General features: G+C 50.0%; 8 protein-coding genes across 8 annotated transcripts; 4 read left to right on the top strand and 4 right to left on the bottom strand.

Moving 5' to 3' along the window:
- Position 1: 1 nt before the first annotated feature.
- N7481_009009 (type I iterative polyketide synthase) lies at positions 2-3,831 on the top strand (the record flags this gene model as incomplete). The annotated part of the gene is made up of 3 exons (XM_057268228.1): positions 2-2,569; positions 2,631-2,948; positions 3,013-3,831. The coding sequence occupies 3 exons, from the start codon at positions 2-4 to the stop codon at positions 3,829-3,831; spliced, it is 3,705 nt and encodes a 1,234-aa protein (XP_057118905.1).
- Positions 3,832-5,003: 1,172 nt separating this feature from the next.
- N7481_009008 (uncharacterized protein) lies at positions 5,004-5,285 on the top strand (the record flags this gene model as incomplete). Its single annotated transcript, XM_057268227.1, has 1 exon — positions 5,004-5,285. The coding sequence occupies one exon, from the start codon at positions 5,004-5,006 to the stop codon at positions 5,283-5,285; it is 282 nt and encodes a 93-aa protein (XP_057118904.1).
- Positions 5,286-5,437: 152 nt separating this feature from the next.
- Positions 5,438-6,079, top strand: ura6 (uridylate kinase ura6; the record flags this gene model as incomplete). The annotated part of the gene is made up of 1 exon (XM_057268226.1): positions 5,438-6,079. One exon carries the CDS (start codon positions 5,438-5,440, stop codon positions 6,077-6,079), a length of 642 nt encoding a protein of 213 aa, XP_057118903.1.
- A 669-nt stretch (positions 6,080-6,748) lies between these two features.
- N7481_009006 (PCI domain protein) lies at positions 6,749-8,277 on the bottom strand (the record flags this gene model as incomplete). The annotated part of the gene is made up of 2 exons (XM_057268225.1): positions 6,749-7,887; positions 8,037-8,277. The coding sequence occupies 2 exons, from the start codon at positions 8,275-8,277 to the stop codon at positions 6,749-6,751; spliced, it is 1,380 nt and encodes a 459-aa protein (XP_057118902.1).
- A 688-nt stretch (positions 8,278-8,965) lies between these two features.
- Positions 8,966-9,669, bottom strand: N7481_009005 (uncharacterized protein; the record flags this gene model as incomplete). The annotated part of the gene is made up of 3 exons (XM_057268224.1): positions 8,966-9,358; positions 9,419-9,495; positions 9,552-9,669. 3 exons carry the CDS (start codon positions 9,667-9,669, stop codon positions 8,966-8,968), a joined length of 588 nt encoding a protein of 195 aa, XP_057118901.1.
- A 2,221-nt stretch (positions 9,670-11,890) lies between these two features.
- On the bottom strand, positions 11,891-13,933 carry N7481_009004 (ankyrin; the record flags this gene model as incomplete). Its single annotated transcript, XM_057268223.1, has 3 exons — positions 11,891-12,252; positions 12,469-12,792; positions 12,853-13,933. The coding sequence occupies 3 exons, from the start codon at positions 13,931-13,933 to the stop codon at positions 11,891-11,893; spliced, it is 1,767 nt and encodes a 588-aa protein (XP_057118900.1).
- A 1,026-nt stretch (positions 13,934-14,959) lies between these two features.
- Positions 14,960-15,313, top strand: N7481_009003 (uncharacterized protein; the record flags this gene model as incomplete). Its single annotated transcript, XM_057268222.1, has 1 exon — positions 14,960-15,313. The coding sequence occupies one exon, from the start codon at positions 14,960-14,962 to the stop codon at positions 15,311-15,313; it is 354 nt and encodes a 117-aa protein (XP_057118899.1).
- Positions 15,314-16,262: 949 nt separating this feature from the next.
- On the bottom strand, positions 16,263-17,396 carry N7481_009002 (ankyrin; the record flags this gene model as incomplete). The annotated part of the gene is made up of 1 exon (XM_057268221.1): positions 16,263-17,396. One exon carries the CDS (start codon positions 17,394-17,396, stop codon positions 16,263-16,265), a length of 1,134 nt encoding a protein of 377 aa, XP_057118898.1.
- Between the last annotated feature and the right edge of the window lie 206 nt (positions 17,397-17,602).

The following is a 17,602-nucleotide window of genomic DNA, read 5'->3' as shown; positions in this document are numbered from 1 at the left end:
TATGGCTATTGAAGCTGCACGCCGACGCGCCGCGCAGAAGGAGATTCCATTTTCCCAGTTCGAGTTCCGAGAGGTTTCTGTTGGATCTGCGCTTGTCCTGACGGATGATTCCTATGCCGAGACTTCCATCACTCTTCAACCATTTGCCGAGGGTACTCGCGGCCACTCGGATATCTGGGATCAATTCCGCATCTTTTCGTGGTCTGAAAAGCGCGGCTGGACTGAGCACTGCTCTGGTCTAGTCCGAGTCCGCACCAACAAGAAGCAGCAGACCTCCGTCTCCAATGTCGCCGAATCCGAAGAGAAGTTCTTCTGCTCCCAAATCGACAAGGTCAAGGAGTCGGCCACGTACAAGATCGACATTCAGAACTTGTACCAAGTTCTCGCAGATGTCGGCGCAGGCTATGGTGCTCCATTCCAAGGACTGGAGAACTGCTTCTCCGACCCTCGCCACTCCTGTGCAGACTTGTACGTTAGGGACACCAAGAGCGGAATGCCTAAGAATTACGAGGCTCCTCTGACAATCCACCCGACTTTCCTCGACGCTTTGCTGCACCTTGTCTGGCCCATTCTTGGAAAGGGTCGCATGGAGCTTGATACTCTCTACATGCCTACTCTGATCAAGAGCTTGACCATCAGCAGTGAGATCCCCTCCACTCCTGGAGATTATACCAAGGCTTGGTGTATTGGAGGTCCCAGTCAGCCATCCCCTGAGCCCACCAAGTTTGATCTTTGGGTGACTCCTATCCACTCCAATGAGCTCTTGATCAACATGGAGGGCTTGGTCATGACTCCTCTTAAGGACGGCGGCTCGCTGGGCAATAGCCAAACTCGTGATCTGTGCTACAAGTTTGAATGGCAGACCCTGGCTAGCTTGGAGAGCCCAGTCGAGGCTAACGGCCACGCCGTGACCGCTAATGGAGCAATGAATGGCCATCTCATGCCAAACGGCATCTCAAATGGCCCTCTTACTCCTCTCACCCCTGATGACGCAGTCACCATCAATGGAAACGGCATTCTGCATCAAACCGATCTTTTGATCACCCAGTTTGGAAAGCCAGATGGTAATGTCGACAAGTTGAAGGAGGCCATTTTCAAGGACAAGTCCAAGTGGCACCCGATATCAACCTCACTGGAAGATATTGATGCTACTGAGAAGCATGTCGTCGTCCTTCAGACCGGAAACAAGACTCTGCGTGACTTGACCGCGGACGTTTTCGAGAAGATCCAGAAGGCACTATTGAATGCTTCCCACCTTCTCTGGGTCTACCGTCTGGATAACCCAGATGCTCAGATGATTGTTGGTTTAATCCGCAGTATTCGCTCTGAGACTCTGGCCAAGGTTGCCACCCTCGGACTCGAGACCGAGAATCTGGAGAAGCCCACAACTCCCATCCTGGCCGCCATTGATGCTCTCTGGCCGACGAACGGAGCCAAGCCCGTCGATGACTTCGAGTTCAAGGCCAATAACTCTGAGCTCCTGGTTCCCCGCGCCATGCATGACTCTGCTACCAACGCCTTCGTTCACAACGAGACTCACGAGATGACTATCGCTTCCCAGCCATTCCAACAACCCGGTCGTCGATTCAAGCTCCAAATCGGTAACCTCGGTGCTCTGGATACTCTTTACTTCACTGAGGATATTGTTCCCGAACTTCCTGACGACGACATTGAGATCGAGGTCAAGGCCACCGGTCTCAACTTCAAGGATATCGTCGTCACTATGGGTCAATTGGCCCAACCTTACATCGGCATCGAGTGCAGTGGTATCGTCACATCCATCGGCAAGAACGTGACAAGCCTTCAGGTTGGCCAACGGGTCATGGCTCTGCCACTGGGTGCATACTCGACCTACGCCCGTTGCCCAGCTACGAGCGCAGCTCCCATCCCAGACAACATGACTTTCGAAGTTGCCGCGACCGTACCAGTTGTGTTCACCACTGCGTACTACGCGCTCTTCGATCTGGGCAGATTGCAAGAAGATGAGCGGGTTCTCATCCACGCTGGTGCTGGTGGTGTTGGACAGTCGGCCATCATGCTGGCACAGATGATCGGAGCCGAGATCTTCGTTACTGTCGGCAGCGTGGAAAAGAAGCAGTTCCTCATGACGCAGTACGATATTCCGGAAGATCACATCCTCTACAGCCGTGATACTTCCTTTGCCCGCGGTATCAAGAGAGCCACTAACGGCGAAGGTGTCGATGTGGTGGTCAACTCGCTGGCGGGTGATCTTCTCCGTGAGACCTGGGAGTGCCTGGCACCATTTGGTCGCTTTGTTGAGATTGGTAAAGCCGATATCACGAAGAATACTCGTCTCGACATGTTGCCGTTTGAATACAATGTCTCGTTTGCCTCGGTTGATCTTACCAAGGTTGCGGCCCGTAAGCCTAAGCTGATGAGACGTCTTCTTGACAATGTCACTCAGCTTATGGGTAAGGGTGCTGTGAAGCCTATTTCGCCTGTTACTGCGTACCACATCTCGGAACTCGAGACTGCTTTCCGCACATTGCAGACTGGTAAGGCCATGGGTAAGATTGTGGTTGTTCCTCACCCTGAGGATCAGGTCAAGGTAAGTCAATTCCACGATGAATCAGCATGATGGCAGTCAACTGACCTTTTCTTCTTTTTAGGCTGTTACATCGAAGACTGGTCATGTTCTGAAGGCCGATGCTTCTTATATCCTCATTGGTGGTACTGGCGGTCTTGGCCGAAGTATGACCAAGTGGATGTCTTCAAAGGGCGCCAGAAACATCGTGCTTGTATCACGAAGCGCATCTGTCAATGACAAGGTGCAAGAGCTGATGGATGAGCTGGCCGTTGACGGCACACAAATTACCGTCAAGGCATGTGATGTGAGCAGCCGGGCCTCAGTCGAGAAGCTTGTCAAGGAAGATATGAAAGATCTTCCTCCAGTACGCGGTGTTGTTCACGGTGCTATGGTTCTTCGGGTAAGAAGCCTTTCCAACACGCGCAACCTCTATAAAAATGTCCAATACTAACACTTTCACCCAGGATATCCTCTTCGAAAAGATGACTCTGGAAGACTTCAACGCAGTCGCCGAGAGCAAGGTCGAAGGTGCCTGGAATCTCCACGACATCCTCTCCGACTCACCGCTGGACTTCTTCGTGGCCCTCTCCTCTGTGTCCGGTACAATCGGTAACAGAGGCCAAGCCGCGTACGCCGCAGCAAACGTCTTCCTAGATGCATTCATGGAGTACCGCCGCTCGCAAGGCCTGCCTGGTACATCCATCGATCTCACCGCCGTTCGAGATGTGGGCTACCTAGCCGAAGTCGACAGCAAGCGCCAGCAGGAGGTTCTCAAGAACATTGGCACAGACGGAATGGACGAAGCCGAAGTGCTGGCCCTTTTCGCGGCCGCTATCACAGGAGATCTTACGCGATCCTGCGGCGGCCACTGCATTACAGGTCTCGAGCTCGGCAGCACGCTGGACCACTTCTGGGCGCAGGACGCCAAGTTCAGCATTCTGTACGAAGAGGCCAAGGCGAGACACGGTAGTGGCAGTGGTGCTGGAAATGGACCCTCCGTCCCACTGAACACTCAGCTTGCCAATGCGCCGTCCAAGGAGGAGGCGTTGCAGATTTGTTACGAGGCTCTGGCTGCTAAGTTGGCGCAGGTCCTTGTTATTTCGTTGGAGGATATGGATCCTTCTATCACTGTTTCCTCGCTGGGTCTGGACTCGCTTGTTGCGATTGAGATTCGCAACTGGATTGCTCGTGAGGCCAATGCCAATGTCCAGGTTTTGGAGCTCTTGTCTAGTGGGTCTCTGATCGCGTTGGCGGAAATTATCCTTAATAAGTCGCAGGCTTAGGTGGGATTGGATTGAGCTTGTGGTATCACAAGCAGAGCGGTTATTTTCTTTGTACTATCTTTTTTATGTGTTGATGTCTTATGACGTCTGTTTTAATTTTGCATTTCTTTGCATTTCTTTGCATCTCTATATGAACACCTTGGAATAGAAATCATTTTGATATGGATATTGATACTGCATACAAGCAAATGATTAGAATATCCACTCTCCTACTAAACTTTTGTGTATAGAAACAGTGGCAACTTTCTCTCATACCATATCCTTGATTATATACCGATTTGTTTCTATTCATCGCCGAGAATCTTGTCGTCCTCCAGCGCAAATTTATCAGCATGGACTTGGGTTAGCTAGGGAGTGCTGTGCAGCGTCGACGCCACATTTATCTGCTCTTAGTGCGCTCGTGCTGATCATGGCTCAGCCCTGAGAGTGAGGCCATGAGGCGACGAGATAATTTGAAACTTGTATGCCGGGGTTGACGGTCAATTCAGTCGCTGGTTGGCTGAGTCTTATCCGCGTAAATTAGGCTATGTTGCCTGTCAGCGTTATTTTGAAAGCTGTATGGCTGGGTTGACGCTGCTGACTCTGACCTGAATTAGATGCCTTATTATGGCTCAGCTAGTATGTAGATGCCTAGGGCACAGCTTGCTTCAAACCTATCTGCTGGGGCGGACTGTCATCCCCAGTGCTGATTGGCCGGCTCTTACCTGCCCTCCTTGACAGTCTCTTGCGTCGCGGTCTGAGCCACGACACCTGGAAAAGGTGTCTGTATTGAACACAAGGGTAATTTCTCAAAGTAGACGAAGACCATTTGATCTTATATATTCGATTCCAAGGTTGGAACCAAAAAATCGCACTCATCCGAGTCCAGATTGGAGCCTTGGAGTGCAACACATCTCGGCTATATCTTGATATATATGTAGCTAATAGTACTTCCATGAATCCATGCAGAACCTTGGAAGACCAGAGGTTAGCCAAGTCAACTTGAAATAATATACCATTAAAAGTTGTATAATTGGCTCGAATACTCTGTATATCATCCACAATCCATCTCTGCCTACTCCGGAGTGTAGGTAGTATACCACATCCAGCTAAGCTAACCCGTTCCGGCAGTCTCCTTTTTCTTCACCTCTCCAACCCTCCAAATCCGAGTCACTGCAATCAGCTCCATCTCAATGTCTCTCTTCTCTTCCACCCGCTCAATTGCCCTTGGCCGATTCACCTCCCGATCTCTCCTCTCCAAACCACAGCTCGCCTCCAACGCACAGCCCCACCGCTTCAATTCCACCAACAAGCCAGGATCATCAACACCTCGCCCATCCTCCTCCGCACCCCAACAAAGCCGCTCAAATTTCCCCGTCATCCCAATCATCGCCATTTTCCTCCTAGGCTCCGGCTCCTATATTTTACTCGTCAAGTCCCGCACCGGTGTGAGCCAATCGCGCCCGTCAAACTAGGCTAAGCCTCCTGCGTTGATCCCGCGCCCACGCCGCAACCCCTCCAATCCACACCGCACCACACTTTCCTCTCCCCTCCACCCTCCACCCTCCACCCCGGCCTCCCTCCACAACACCCTACCAAACCCTCCAATTCCGCCAAAACCACCACAATGGCACCTACCAACATAACCCCCCGCTTCTCCACCGACGAAGTAACAGTCGTCTTCTTCCTCGGCGGCCCCGGCAGCGGAAAGGGCACCCAATCCGCAAACCTAGTCCAGAACTACTCCTTCGTCCACCTATCCGCAGGCGACCTCCTCCGCGCCGAGCAAGTCCGCGAAGGATCCTCCCGAGGCGCAATGATAAAAGAATACATCACCGAAGGCAAAATCGTCCCCATGGAAGTAACCGTGAACTTGCTCTCCGACGCCATGGCCGAGTCTTTGGCTTCCAACCCGCCTCCCGCTGGCAGCAAGGCTCGATTCCTGATCGACGGATTCCCGCGTAAACTTGATCAGGCGGAGTTCTTTGAAGCGAGTGTTTGTCCGTCGGAATTGGTGCTTTTCCTTGATTGTCCCGAGGATGTTATGGAGTCGAGATTGTTGAAGCGGGGCGAGACGAGTGGGAGGGATGATGACAATGCTGCTTCTATTCGGAAGCGATTCCGCACGTTCGTTGAGACTAGTATGCCTGTTGTTGAGGCGTTCCGAAAGGAGAATAAGGTTGTTACTGTTAAGGCTACTGGGTCTGTGGATGAGGTTTATGAGAGTGTTAAGGCTGGGATTGAGGAGCGGGGTTTGCACCCTCGTTAAATTGGGCTTGTTGGGGTTGGGAGATGGGTGTTTGTTTGTTTGTGTATAAAGAAAGGGTTTCTCTTCATCTAGATCAATAGAGTTGTCTTTTTTTGCTGTAATTAGGGGTTTTTGGCCAAATTTGTCTTGATCGGCCCCCTGAGATGAGGGGCATTCATTCTGTCGAATACTCGGAATTCAAGTGGCTGTGACTACGCGGTATTAATGAAGTCTAGAAATATTGTTATTCTTGATCATAAGAGGTCAGGAAATAAAACAAAGTTGTCCCACCGGGAAAACATAAAACATTCAAGTAAAAAACAGACATGACATGACTCGTGGGGATCCCAATATCAACGGGCGGCCAGTAGATACATTCCCTCCAACTGGCCTCGACAAAAGAGACAAAATAAGGAAAAAATAAGAAAATAATAAATGCACGAGGAGGAGAAGAAGAAGACAGAGAGAGAGACGGGGGTGGTAGGGGTGGGAGGGGGGTTTTCCAAAAAGAAGAGATTCTCTCTCCTCTTCTCTGCCATCTATTATCAACTGGAAGAATTTTTTGCAAAATGTCTTTTTTTGGTCCACTTCACTTCAACACTCCAGCTCATAGAACACCTAATCCAAATGCAGGATTTGCCGCAAAAAAAAGTAATAAAGCAACCCAGAAGTTTTATTTGTATTCTTTCTTTACTCAGCAGTGCCCTCAACCTCACGGGGTTGAGAAGCCTGCTGGGGGTTGCGCCGCCGGTCAACGAGGCCTCGGGCCTTGTCACCGGTTCTACCGGCAGCAGTGGCGGCCTCCTGGTCAGCAGCAGCCTGGATACCCTCACGGACGAAACGCTCACGCTCGGAGCGGATCACAGTGAGGACACCCTCGAGAGAGCGGCGCCAGACCATCAGACGACCCTGTACCTCAGACCACTGCTTCTCACCGAAGACACGGTAAGTAGCGCGGTGAACGAGGAACTCGGAGCGCAGCTGCGAAAGCTTACCCTCGACCAGACCAGCGCGAATGGTATCGATGACCCACATCTCGACGTCGGAGGCGGGGACACGGAGAGCGGAGGCGATGGTAGCGTAGGGGAGCGAACGCGAAGGGGTGGAGGAGGCCAGAGAGGTCAGGGTGAGCAGACGCATCTTAGTCTGCAGGGCGTCGGAGGCATCGGCGAGGACACCGCCAGAGATCGAGGCGAGTGGGTTGGCACCGATGAACTCCTCGTAAGCGTCGAGGGTGTCGGAGGTGAAAATCTCAAGCAGCTCGAAGAGAGTGCTGTCGCTGGAGCGGAGGCCCTGGACGGTGTCGGAGGAAGTCAGAGGGGTGAAGTCGAAGACGGTGGGGCGACGCAGGGCAGAGGCGAGAGCGCGCACACCCAGGTCGCGAGCGGCAGGCTTGGTGGACTCGGCAGCGGGGATGGTCTGCAGAGCCTCGACAACGTGCGTCTGGGCGAGGTCGTCATCACCGGCGGCGGTGGCAGCATCAGCAACGGCCAGGTGCAACTTCTGCGCCTCCTCGGCGTCCAGCTCCCAGGCGGACAACCATGTGGGCAGCTGGTTGAGCAGCTGGGGCTTCAGGGCCTCAAAGGCGTATCCGGATCCAGATTGGCGGATGATGGCAACGATGGCCAGGAGGACGTGGTAGCGGCTGGAGTCGTTTGCGGAGAGGGTGTTGAAGATGGTGGTGAGGATGTTGATGGCCAGAGTAGGGCCGAATTGGGGAGAAGTGGTGATGGGCTTAGCGAGATAGGTGCAGATGCGAGGGAGGAACATGTCAGGGTCAGAAGACTGGTGCACAAGGTGAACGAGCAAGTTGTAGGAGGGAGTGATCTCTGTGTAATTCCAGACATGTCAGCATTTCCTTTTTCTTTATTTCTTCATGTTCCCAGAATTTTGCAATAGCGCGGCCTGACGATATTCGACGGATGGTCTTTTTTCCTGGTCTGGCCACACCACAATTGCCCGGGGGTTTCCCACTCACCCTTCTCGGGGGCACCGTTCAGAGCGGTCGCAGCGCCGACAATCTTCTTGAGGACCTCATCGTACTGCTTCTGGTCGGGCTCGCCTTCGGATTGTTCCTGCTCGCGGATCGGCTGGAGGAGCGGGGCGATCTCGGACTGGAGGCTGCCCTCTTTGCGGAGGGAATCGATGTAGTTGGCGAACTCCTCAGCGAGCTCGGAGAACGAACCCTCAATGAGGAGGGTAGTAGTCGGAGCGGGCATGATGTGTATGTGGTGGGAGGAGGAGGGGGGGGGGGGGAGAGGAGGGAGAGAGTGTTCTTTGATGGTGGAGTCTAATCGATAAGTTGAGAAATTTCAGTGTGTGCCAAAAAAGTCTTGGCGAAGGGAACACCGCTGCCGCAGAACACCAATATGCATACACACATACTATACTCTGAGTATACTCGTTGCCACAACACAGCTACACTGCACTGACGAACACTAGGTTTACTTTTACGCTTAATATAAATTGGTTGGATTGGAATTTCATGAATAGTTTCCTGAGGTTCAAGCAGATTGCCATTGGCTCAGCTACTGGGGAGCCACACTGTCTATGCGGTCTGTACCTAGGGTACCTAAGCTGATAAACTTAGGCGATAAGAGAGGTAAGATTTACCGAGAGATAATAGGTTCAACATCTCAAAGCACAGTTGAAATTATTACTAGGCACCGAGGTCCATTATGATAACGCTAAGCTAAGACAAGCATGGACGGGCATAAAAAGCGGATAGAAGGGCATCCACAGCCGAGAAGAACGGGGAATCTGACATTCAAAAAAAGAGGCAACCAAAACAATGCCGAAGTCGTGAACGCGCTGAAATAAGAGAATAGGACAATTGAACGCGGATGACTCCCAAAATAAGGTCTCGGACCAGAACCGAAAGACACCAGGACAGATGAATGCTCTTCCTCACAGGAACATGCGGATAGCCAAGAACATGGCACCGGCCAAGACACCGGTCGAGTAAGAGCCCTCGCCCATGGCAATGGCCGCATTGCTGGTGGTGGCGGCCGCAGCCACAGAGGACGAGGTCGCGCTGGAGTCCGAGTCGGTAGAAGTGGTCATGGCGAGAGTGGTGGTAGCGGAAGAGGAAGCGGTAGTGGTGGTACTGATTGCACTGGCGTTCTTGCTACCGCAGTGAGCAGCCTCCTTGCAGGCCTTCTGGCCATCGGCATCGTTGGGGTGAGCCTCAATGCACTGCGCGAAATTTCCTTGGCAGACGTAGAAGGGGACGGTTTGGATGTATGGAGTGACATCGGGAGTCGATCCGTCAGAGCACACACAGTCGAACACAAGGGTTTTCTGCAAAACGGTCAGTCATGAATGATCCGTGATCAATGCTCGGAAAGAGATATCGCATACCGGGTCGCAAGTGTTTTGCTTGGTTCCGCTCTGGCAGATCTCGGGACAGACATTGCGCTGACCGGTGCACCACGAGTCTAGGAGAGAAATTGTTAGCGCAGCTCACGCAAATTGGGGAAGGCGATTGACTCACTCAGCTCATCGGGCTTGACCAGGCCAATGTTGAACCCTGCGGGGAAGGTGTAAGACGTGGAGTTTTGGCCAAGAGCGGCGGCCGCGAAGGCAGAGACGAGGACAATGGAGGAGCGCATGATTGATTAATGTGTATGGGGATGTTTGGGAAAGGAATCCGGGAAGTGAGATGTGGAAAGGTTAAGAGAGAGAGAGAGAGGTGAAGAGAAGAGAAGAAGAGAAAAAAACAAGAAAACAAGGGAACCAAGGGCCCAAATACCACCCTAAGGGAAAGTGCCAGTGCCGCCAAGCTAGTACTGTAGTCAGTACGCAGGGTGACTGGGGTGACTGGGGTGACTAGGGTAACGGGGAGGAAGGAGGAAGGAGCTGGGCATACCATACCACATGATCTCAGTATCTTTACTCTTCCCCCCGGATTGATTGTTTACTCTTCCACCTCCCCTACAGCTTCTTATTTTGATCGACATCCTCTCCCTCGCCGCGTCCAATACTGCCGGTCCTTGCCGTGACTCCCGTACATGTTTGGGTCTCGCGAGACCCTGCCGAATAGCGTACAGAGCGAACCGCGGGAGCCATAGTCACTGCATCCTAGCACCCGAGCAGATCCACTTCAACGTACTTTTGTTCAACTTGTTATTGCTAGGTCTGCAGTACCGATAGTGCTGATAAGCCGGTCCTGTCTCAACACTCTTCCCTTGTTTATTTCTACGGGGTACATACATTCCAATCCCGAATTCCCATCACCCCGGCACTGCTCACCCCCTTGCAGCTGTCATCCCAATCGCATACCCAAGTAAAACCGGCAAAAGAAGTGCGACAGTGGCAACCCCAGAGTTTGAGACACATGGGAATGCCAAAAATTGAATCCCTCTTCCAACCGAACCCTCCCCACCACTTTCGGCACTAGCGTGACTAGCTCCGTGGTTGGGCAGGTTTTATCCAGTCCCATCCGACCGCGCTAGTATATTTCCAGCATAACTCGGTGACCCTGCGTGAAACATCCAAGTCCTAAAAACATTCCAGATACCTTATCGTGTGCGATACGATGGACTTCGTGCTCTCACACAGCCTGGGATATCCCATGAAGAAGCCATCAATATGGCAGCACTCTGATGTCTAATGGTATCGGCAGCTGCTAGCTTGAGGTAAGGTTTACATCCCAGCGGGAGAGCTGTTCGTCTAAAAAGCTAGTTACCCCGCATAATAGCACTGGCAATATGTATCATCATTAATCTGTGGGTGCCAGAGCTATGGTTATTCTATTACGGCTCAATCTTGATTCATCCGAGTTGTTAATATTCCAATTCAAGTTGTCACCATCTATACTACTACTCTACTACTCAGACATACAATTGGGGCTGGCCCCTTTTTTCGAACCTTGGGGTTCATAGAAAATATCTCCCCAGGAAGAGGAAGAAGCTTCTTAGATCAATAGTTTGATCTCAGACAATCTGGGCCCTGAGCTTAAGATTGGCTAGACCGGCTTACCAGTACCCCATGGAATGGTCATTTCCCCGAGCGTCTGCGCTGACACCATGATCAAAAATCATCATTAAAATGCGGGTTGGGCGAGCTTCAGAGGCAGTAAAAAGACAGCTCATCAGGTGATCTTGCCATTATGCTGAGTCTATCTTTGGCTGCTTCGAAGCCCAGTCCACATTCAGCATGAGTTGCATCATCTTCTCGTTTCCTCCGTGAGCCGCACCCGGCATTAGGAAAACGATGGGCTTCAGATACTTCCCCTCAAAAATTGCGTCCAGGTCCAGGGTCTCGAGAAGAAAGGCTAGCTTTGCAGGATGTCGGCCGATTGCGCTGCTCACCTCGAAATGATAGTCACTGTGGTAATCATTCTGGTCGAAACCTCAGTCTTTGCCGGAGCGTGGCACTTTGATTTTGGGGCTGTTGTCATGAAGGAACTCAACCAGTTCGATCTTATTGAACGTGAGTGCTCTCGCCATGCACCAATTATACGAGTTTCCATGAAATGAGTGCTCAAAGCCCTTTGAAATGAACGCCTGGAGAATCTCGAGATTCATGCTAGCCGCAATCATCCACGTCGGGGTCGTTAGGTCGTTCGGATTATCAGCGTTCGGAATATCAACGTTCGAATGGCATAGATCACAGCCAAGATCAAGGAGGATAGCTTGAAGAGAGATACATACCGTATCGTGTAGCTAAAGCCAACGGATCTTCATTCAACTACTGGCGTATGCCAGTTAAACCAACTCCATGGTCAACGAGAACTTTAACAACTGCCTCACGTCCGCTTCGGAGGGCATCTGCCAACGGACTACAGTGACAGGTCCACTCTTTGGGGACACTTGGGGAGCTGGGGTCCACTCAATGGTGGAAAACATTTTTGACGAGGTTGGCATGGCCCATTCTGGCCGCCATGTTGATTGGGTGAATTTGAAAGAAGTCAGCGGGGCTTATTAGCTCTCGAATCCCTGCGCGGAGCAGCTTCTTGACACATTCTTCTTTGCCATGTTGGGCGCATTTTCGTAGGACGGTGTACTCGAAGTCATCTATGTTTGGCGGAAAGACATCACGCAGGTGGCGGCTCAGTTCTTCGGTGACAATAGCATAAAAGCGGCGATTCGTCTGAGAGAGCGCACAGAGATCGGTGGATCGATGATAGCCGTTGAGATTGGCTAGAACTATTGGCACTAGCTCCGTCGGGAGATTAGCTAGATCTGCCATGACTAGTCAATACTAGACGTCAGAGTAATCTAACCGTTGTGTGATAGAGATTGGTGAAAGTGCTAGCGTGGCAGGAACGGGATTTGCGAGAAGGTTGGGAGCCCTTGAGGAAAGAAGACAAGACCATCAAGCCATGTGAATGCCAGAGGGCAGCCTGGCCGTGGGTTCTTAACAAAAAGTGATTCTCCATATGTATGTCTTAGAGTGGGGACATTCACCATAAATAAACCATGGCTCTGGCTTCATCTCCAAATCAGGTTCAGGCTTATCACGCTCCGCTAGAAGTCGAATGATGGACATGTTTCCAGGGGTGGATATGCTTTCAAAATACGGGAAAATCTCAGAGACGGCGAAGCTCAAAAGATCAACATCTTCATCTGGGGCCGGATCTGTTACTCGATCGAACATCAACTTCAACATATCGATATAGCCTTTGCTGATTGCCTCCTCAAGAGGGTTGACTCCTGGCTTTACTCCATAATCGAGTAACATATTCACAATATTGATATGGCCATGTTCAACGGCAATATGGAGGCAGCTTTCTAGAAGGCATTGCCAGCCTTCTGGACCAGCATTCAGTTATTTTGAGGTCCAGTCTGTACCCAGCATAAGTTTCATCGTACATTCATTCCCTCCATTTGCCGCACCTTTCATCAATGATTCAATTGGCAGCAGGTCCTTCCCATCGATAGCAGCGTCTAGATCAAGACTCTCAAGCAGAAAGTCAAGCGCTTGAGGGTATTCTCCGATGGCGCGACTAACATCAAAATAATAATTGCCGGGTTTCATGTAACAATGAACAGATCCAGAGCATGAAGGAGATGGCACTTTGAACTCAGGGCTGTGATCATAGAGAAATTTGACAAGTTCAATTTTATCATGCGCTAGTGCTGCTCCCAAGGGCCACGCAGCTGGTGCAACTTCCTCATCAACCTCCTCACCATCAGAAACACCAGACAGAGGACCTGGAAAAATGGCCTCTACGCCATTCAAGTTCGCGATGAACATCTGGAGAATTTCCAAGTTCGAACTTACAGCTACCGTCCATGCGGAGCTCGGACGACGATCCCAAGAAATGCCGTTAGGTGTGAGTGGATCACACCCATTGTCAAGGAGTAGTTTCACCACGGACACATGACCTTTTTCTGTTGCAAGAGACAATGGCTGACTCCCTGAGAAAGCTTCTGGGTCTAACCTAGGTCCATTATCGATCAACAGTCTAACAACAGACTCATGCCCAAGGTATATGGCATCCGTTAATAAACTTTGGATCCTTTTATGATCTGCTATGATGCCGTTATCCTCTCCATAGTCGATGAAAGCTTTCATGATGTTTGCGTGTCCATCTTCGATAGCAGTATCAATTGGGCGATCGTGAAATTTGTCGAGATGGACTGGCATTTTTGCTTTAAGCAACCTTCTCACGGAATCTTCTTTCCCATTCTCTGCAGCCCACGCAAGAGCTGTAAGCTCGATTCTATCCGGGCCATCCTCAAATGGCCACTCCCGACTTACCGTGCGAAGGATACGACGTAGATGGTGGTCAAGTTCCTTACTGGCGATCGCATAAAAGCGACGATTGACCTGAGAAAGCGCACAAAGATCGACACAACGGTAGTAACCGTCGAGATATGATAATATCATATGCAGGACCCTTTCAGGGAGAGTAGTGAAGTCCGTCATCGTTGATTAATCAGGTGGTGGTGAGGGATGTTGAAGAAAGAGCAATGCAACCTTCGTTGAATCGACAAAATTATTTGTAGTCATGTACTCAGAAGTGCGTCATCTACAATAAATACTACACTATGTGCCGCTATATAGTACTTCGATCTCCAGAATGGAGCTTGTTGGTTGGAAGTGACCTATTGATTCTCATCCAGGGATCCAAATCGAACACCGCGGTTCGGGTCTAGCAAGCCACTCGGCAGGAATATTCATGATAGTACTAGTATTATACAAATTAAATACCAAAAATTACCAAAAGAAACTGTATAAAGTGCACAATATTGCCAAGCCACTAAAGTCCACTGAATCTTGGCATATTTACAATGTTCATTATTTGAGGGTATACGGGTACCCTCAAAATACTGCGGGTTTTTGCAGGCCAGGCCCGTACCCTCAATTTGCGGGCGGGTATTCCGCAGTCTAATGGCGACACTTATGTACTTGGGTCAGAAGTCCATATGGCTTATCGAGCTGGGGGCCCAATCTGGAAACGGGACGCTCCGCAATCTAGGATGACTCCCACATTCGCGCTGCGCTAACTTTACCTAAATTAATCACCACCGAACACACTCTAACTCCGAAAACACTGCGGAGAGCAGGTATGCTCCGAAGGTCAAACAGATCCCTAAAACCGGACATTTCTCTGAAGATACGCTCTGATGATCGGCATCGAGGTTGAATACGCTCTTAAGGCTTACTACGCCCTTGAGGCTGATACGCTCCGATGATCGACATCTAGATTTTGAATACGCTCTCCAGCTGATAATCAACATCTAGACGTTGCATACGCTCTATAGGCAGAATACGCCCCAATGATCGACCTTTAGAAGCGGTGCCATGACTGTAGATATAAAACAACGTTCATATCTCAGTCAAGAGTTTTTCTCCATCCACCAAGACCAAACAGTTCCCAATATCATTAAAATCTTCCTTTTGATCTTACATTCAAGAAGAACGTTCTTGCTCCTTTCAACATCTCTGAAAATGCATTATTCCAAGCTCCTTGCCGTCGTCACCGCTGTCTGCATTCAAAGCAGCCTTGCAGTCAAGGTCTTGACCTACAGCGGTCGTGACTGCACTGGCAACGTGCAGGATGTCGTCGTCGATGGCGGTGCAGCCTGCGATGGCTCAGTCCAGCAATTTCAGTCTTACAGGGAAGATGGATTCGGAAAGAGTAACGGACAGAGAATTGCGTTCTACAGCGAGCCCGGGTGCACTTCGCAGTCATTTATCTATGACACGTACTCTTATAATGGAGATTACTTCCACTCAGGCCAATGCTACAATATCGACGGTCATTCGCCTGTGCACGTCGCTCAGGGTATGAAACTCTATTAGCAAGGTGTGTTGGTATTTCTGCGCCCATAAAAAAACTGAAATACGTATTTATTGGCCCTTCGGAAATAGGCATCGCGCGGCTCACCTCCTCGCCCATTTCACATCTGAGACCTTCGAATACGAACGTAACAACGAGGCGAAGAATACGAGTGGAAAAAGCACGGCAGGTGAACGGGAGTGAGTTCTACAGATTACTCGGTACTAGCAGAAGGGAGGAGAGGCAGGAGAAACTGGGGGATATGTATGTAGACTTGTTGGAAGTCCCATTCCTTTGTCTTCCATAGTAGGTTTTAGCACACATGGTTCTTTCATGTCAAATAGCTACATCTAGCAGATCTCTGCTATAATAATTATTTGATGCTCAGAGCCTTATTGATACATTACGTGATCTGCTCTTAGCTGCTCAGTGAGTCTAATTCTGAGCGCCCTCATTAAAGCGGTAGCGCCTAGAATAGTAAAAATCCCCACCTTGCAGGGGAATTATGTTAAGTATAAAGACCTGGGTAGAGCAAGCAATTTGATTCTGGCAAAGCTAAGCTAAAATCTCACTTCGGAGGACAGGGGTAGACTTTTTGCCAGTACCAGCGCCATAAGAAGTCGGCCCTTTTCCCACGGTCACTGTGAGCAATCCCAGGGTCATTATCAGGAGTATCTCCAGTGGCTTCTTCGACCAAAGATTTTATCTCAGACAAGGGTCTGTTACACTTTAAAAAGTGCTCTAGAAAGACCTTGACGACGATTGCTGGCCCATGCATTGTCTCTTTCATGGGAATCAATTCTCCGTTTTTTGAGCAAGTAGTGAATGGATTGGCACCTTTCTCTAGCAGAAGTTGGGTAGCCTTTGCCAGATGTTCGGCAGTAAAAGAAAATTGCGTCCTATTTTCATAGATAATATAAAACTGGGATAGTTCTTTGGGAAAGTCCTGCCGCTCGATCCTCGCTCCGTATTTCAAAAGAAGATCAACAGCCAGTTCATTCCGCCCTGCAAATCTGTTGCCGTTGCGGCAAGAATTAGTGGAATACTGGACGATGATGCGAGGAATTCGGATTTAACGTCCGAGTTGGGATCAAATCCTGCCTTGAGACATTGCTCCAGGATGCCAATTTCACATGACCGAATTGCTACTACAAAGATAGTCTCGTGAAATGGGTCCTCCAGCAAAAGGCTGCCGCCTAGGACAGGCTTCAGCAGAATTTCCAAGACCTCTGCACTTTCACCTAGAGACTGAGCCACGTCCATATTGAAAGATTTTCCCGTAGGAATCACGGTACCAGGCTCAAAATTCTCCACTAAAAGCCGGATGATCGGTATGAGAGCTTTTTTCGACGTTGACGAACCATTGATAAATGACCCAAGGGCAATTTCCAAGAAATAGCCACAATCTGAACCAGAATTTGCTTCTAGATCAAGCATCAGTTTCAATATCTCATAGGATTCTGCCCTGATTGCCGTAAAAATGAATCTTCCAGTTTCCTCAGGTCCTGGGAGTGCGCCATAATCGAGTAACATCTTTACCATTCCTGTTTGGCCATGTGTAGTAGCAGAAAAGAGACAGTTTCTTAACTCATTCTTGGAATATTTTGAGGCCCAGTCTGCATCCAGAATGAGTTCCATCATGTCTTTATTCCCCAACTCTGTCGCAACATCCATCAAGGCCTGCCTTGAGCTATACTCGCTGATGATAGAACCTAGGTCAAGGGCCCCGAGCAGAAACGCAAGCTCTTGAGGATGTCTCGTGAGTGCATAACTGACTTCCACCAAGTAAACATACAAATATTGAGGCGAATCAAAAAGCCAGTGATCCTCAGGGCACGTTTTGAGCCTAGGGCCGTGATCATACAGAAATTTGACGAGTTCGATTTGATCCCTCTTTAGCGCTTCCATCAGGTACCAATTATCCGAATCGGGGCCATTAAATTTGGGCTCTATACCCCTCGCTATGAACAACTCAAGGATTTCCAAATTCGATGTTGCAGCATTCGTCCATGCGGAGGTCGGGAAGTCTTTGTCAGTTTCGGCATCAAATGTGTGCGGATCACATCCGTGGTCAAGAAGTAGCTTGACGAGAGATCCATTGCGCATTTTCGTTGCAATCGACAAAGGCTCTACAGGGAATGTTCGGTGTGTCCCCGATTTTAAGCTAGCTCCGTGATCAATCAAGAGTCTAACAACTGCCTCATGCCCCCCCTATTATAGCAGCTGGTAATGGCATCCCTTTTCCATACCATCCTTGTTTGATACCAGGCTGGTGGAAATCAACTCCATAGTCGATGAAAGCTTTCACGATG

This window comes from Penicillium waksmanii, assembly GCF_028829765.1.
Source record: "Penicillium waksmanii strain IBT 27052 chromosome Unknown utg000008l:1.0-5622682.0:1.0-5626561.0, whole genome shotgun sequence".
NCBI lineage: Eukaryota > Fungi > Ascomycota > Eurotiomycetes > Eurotiales > Aspergillaceae > Penicillium > Penicillium waksmanii.
This window is presented reverse-complemented; position numbering and strand designations above follow the sequence as displayed.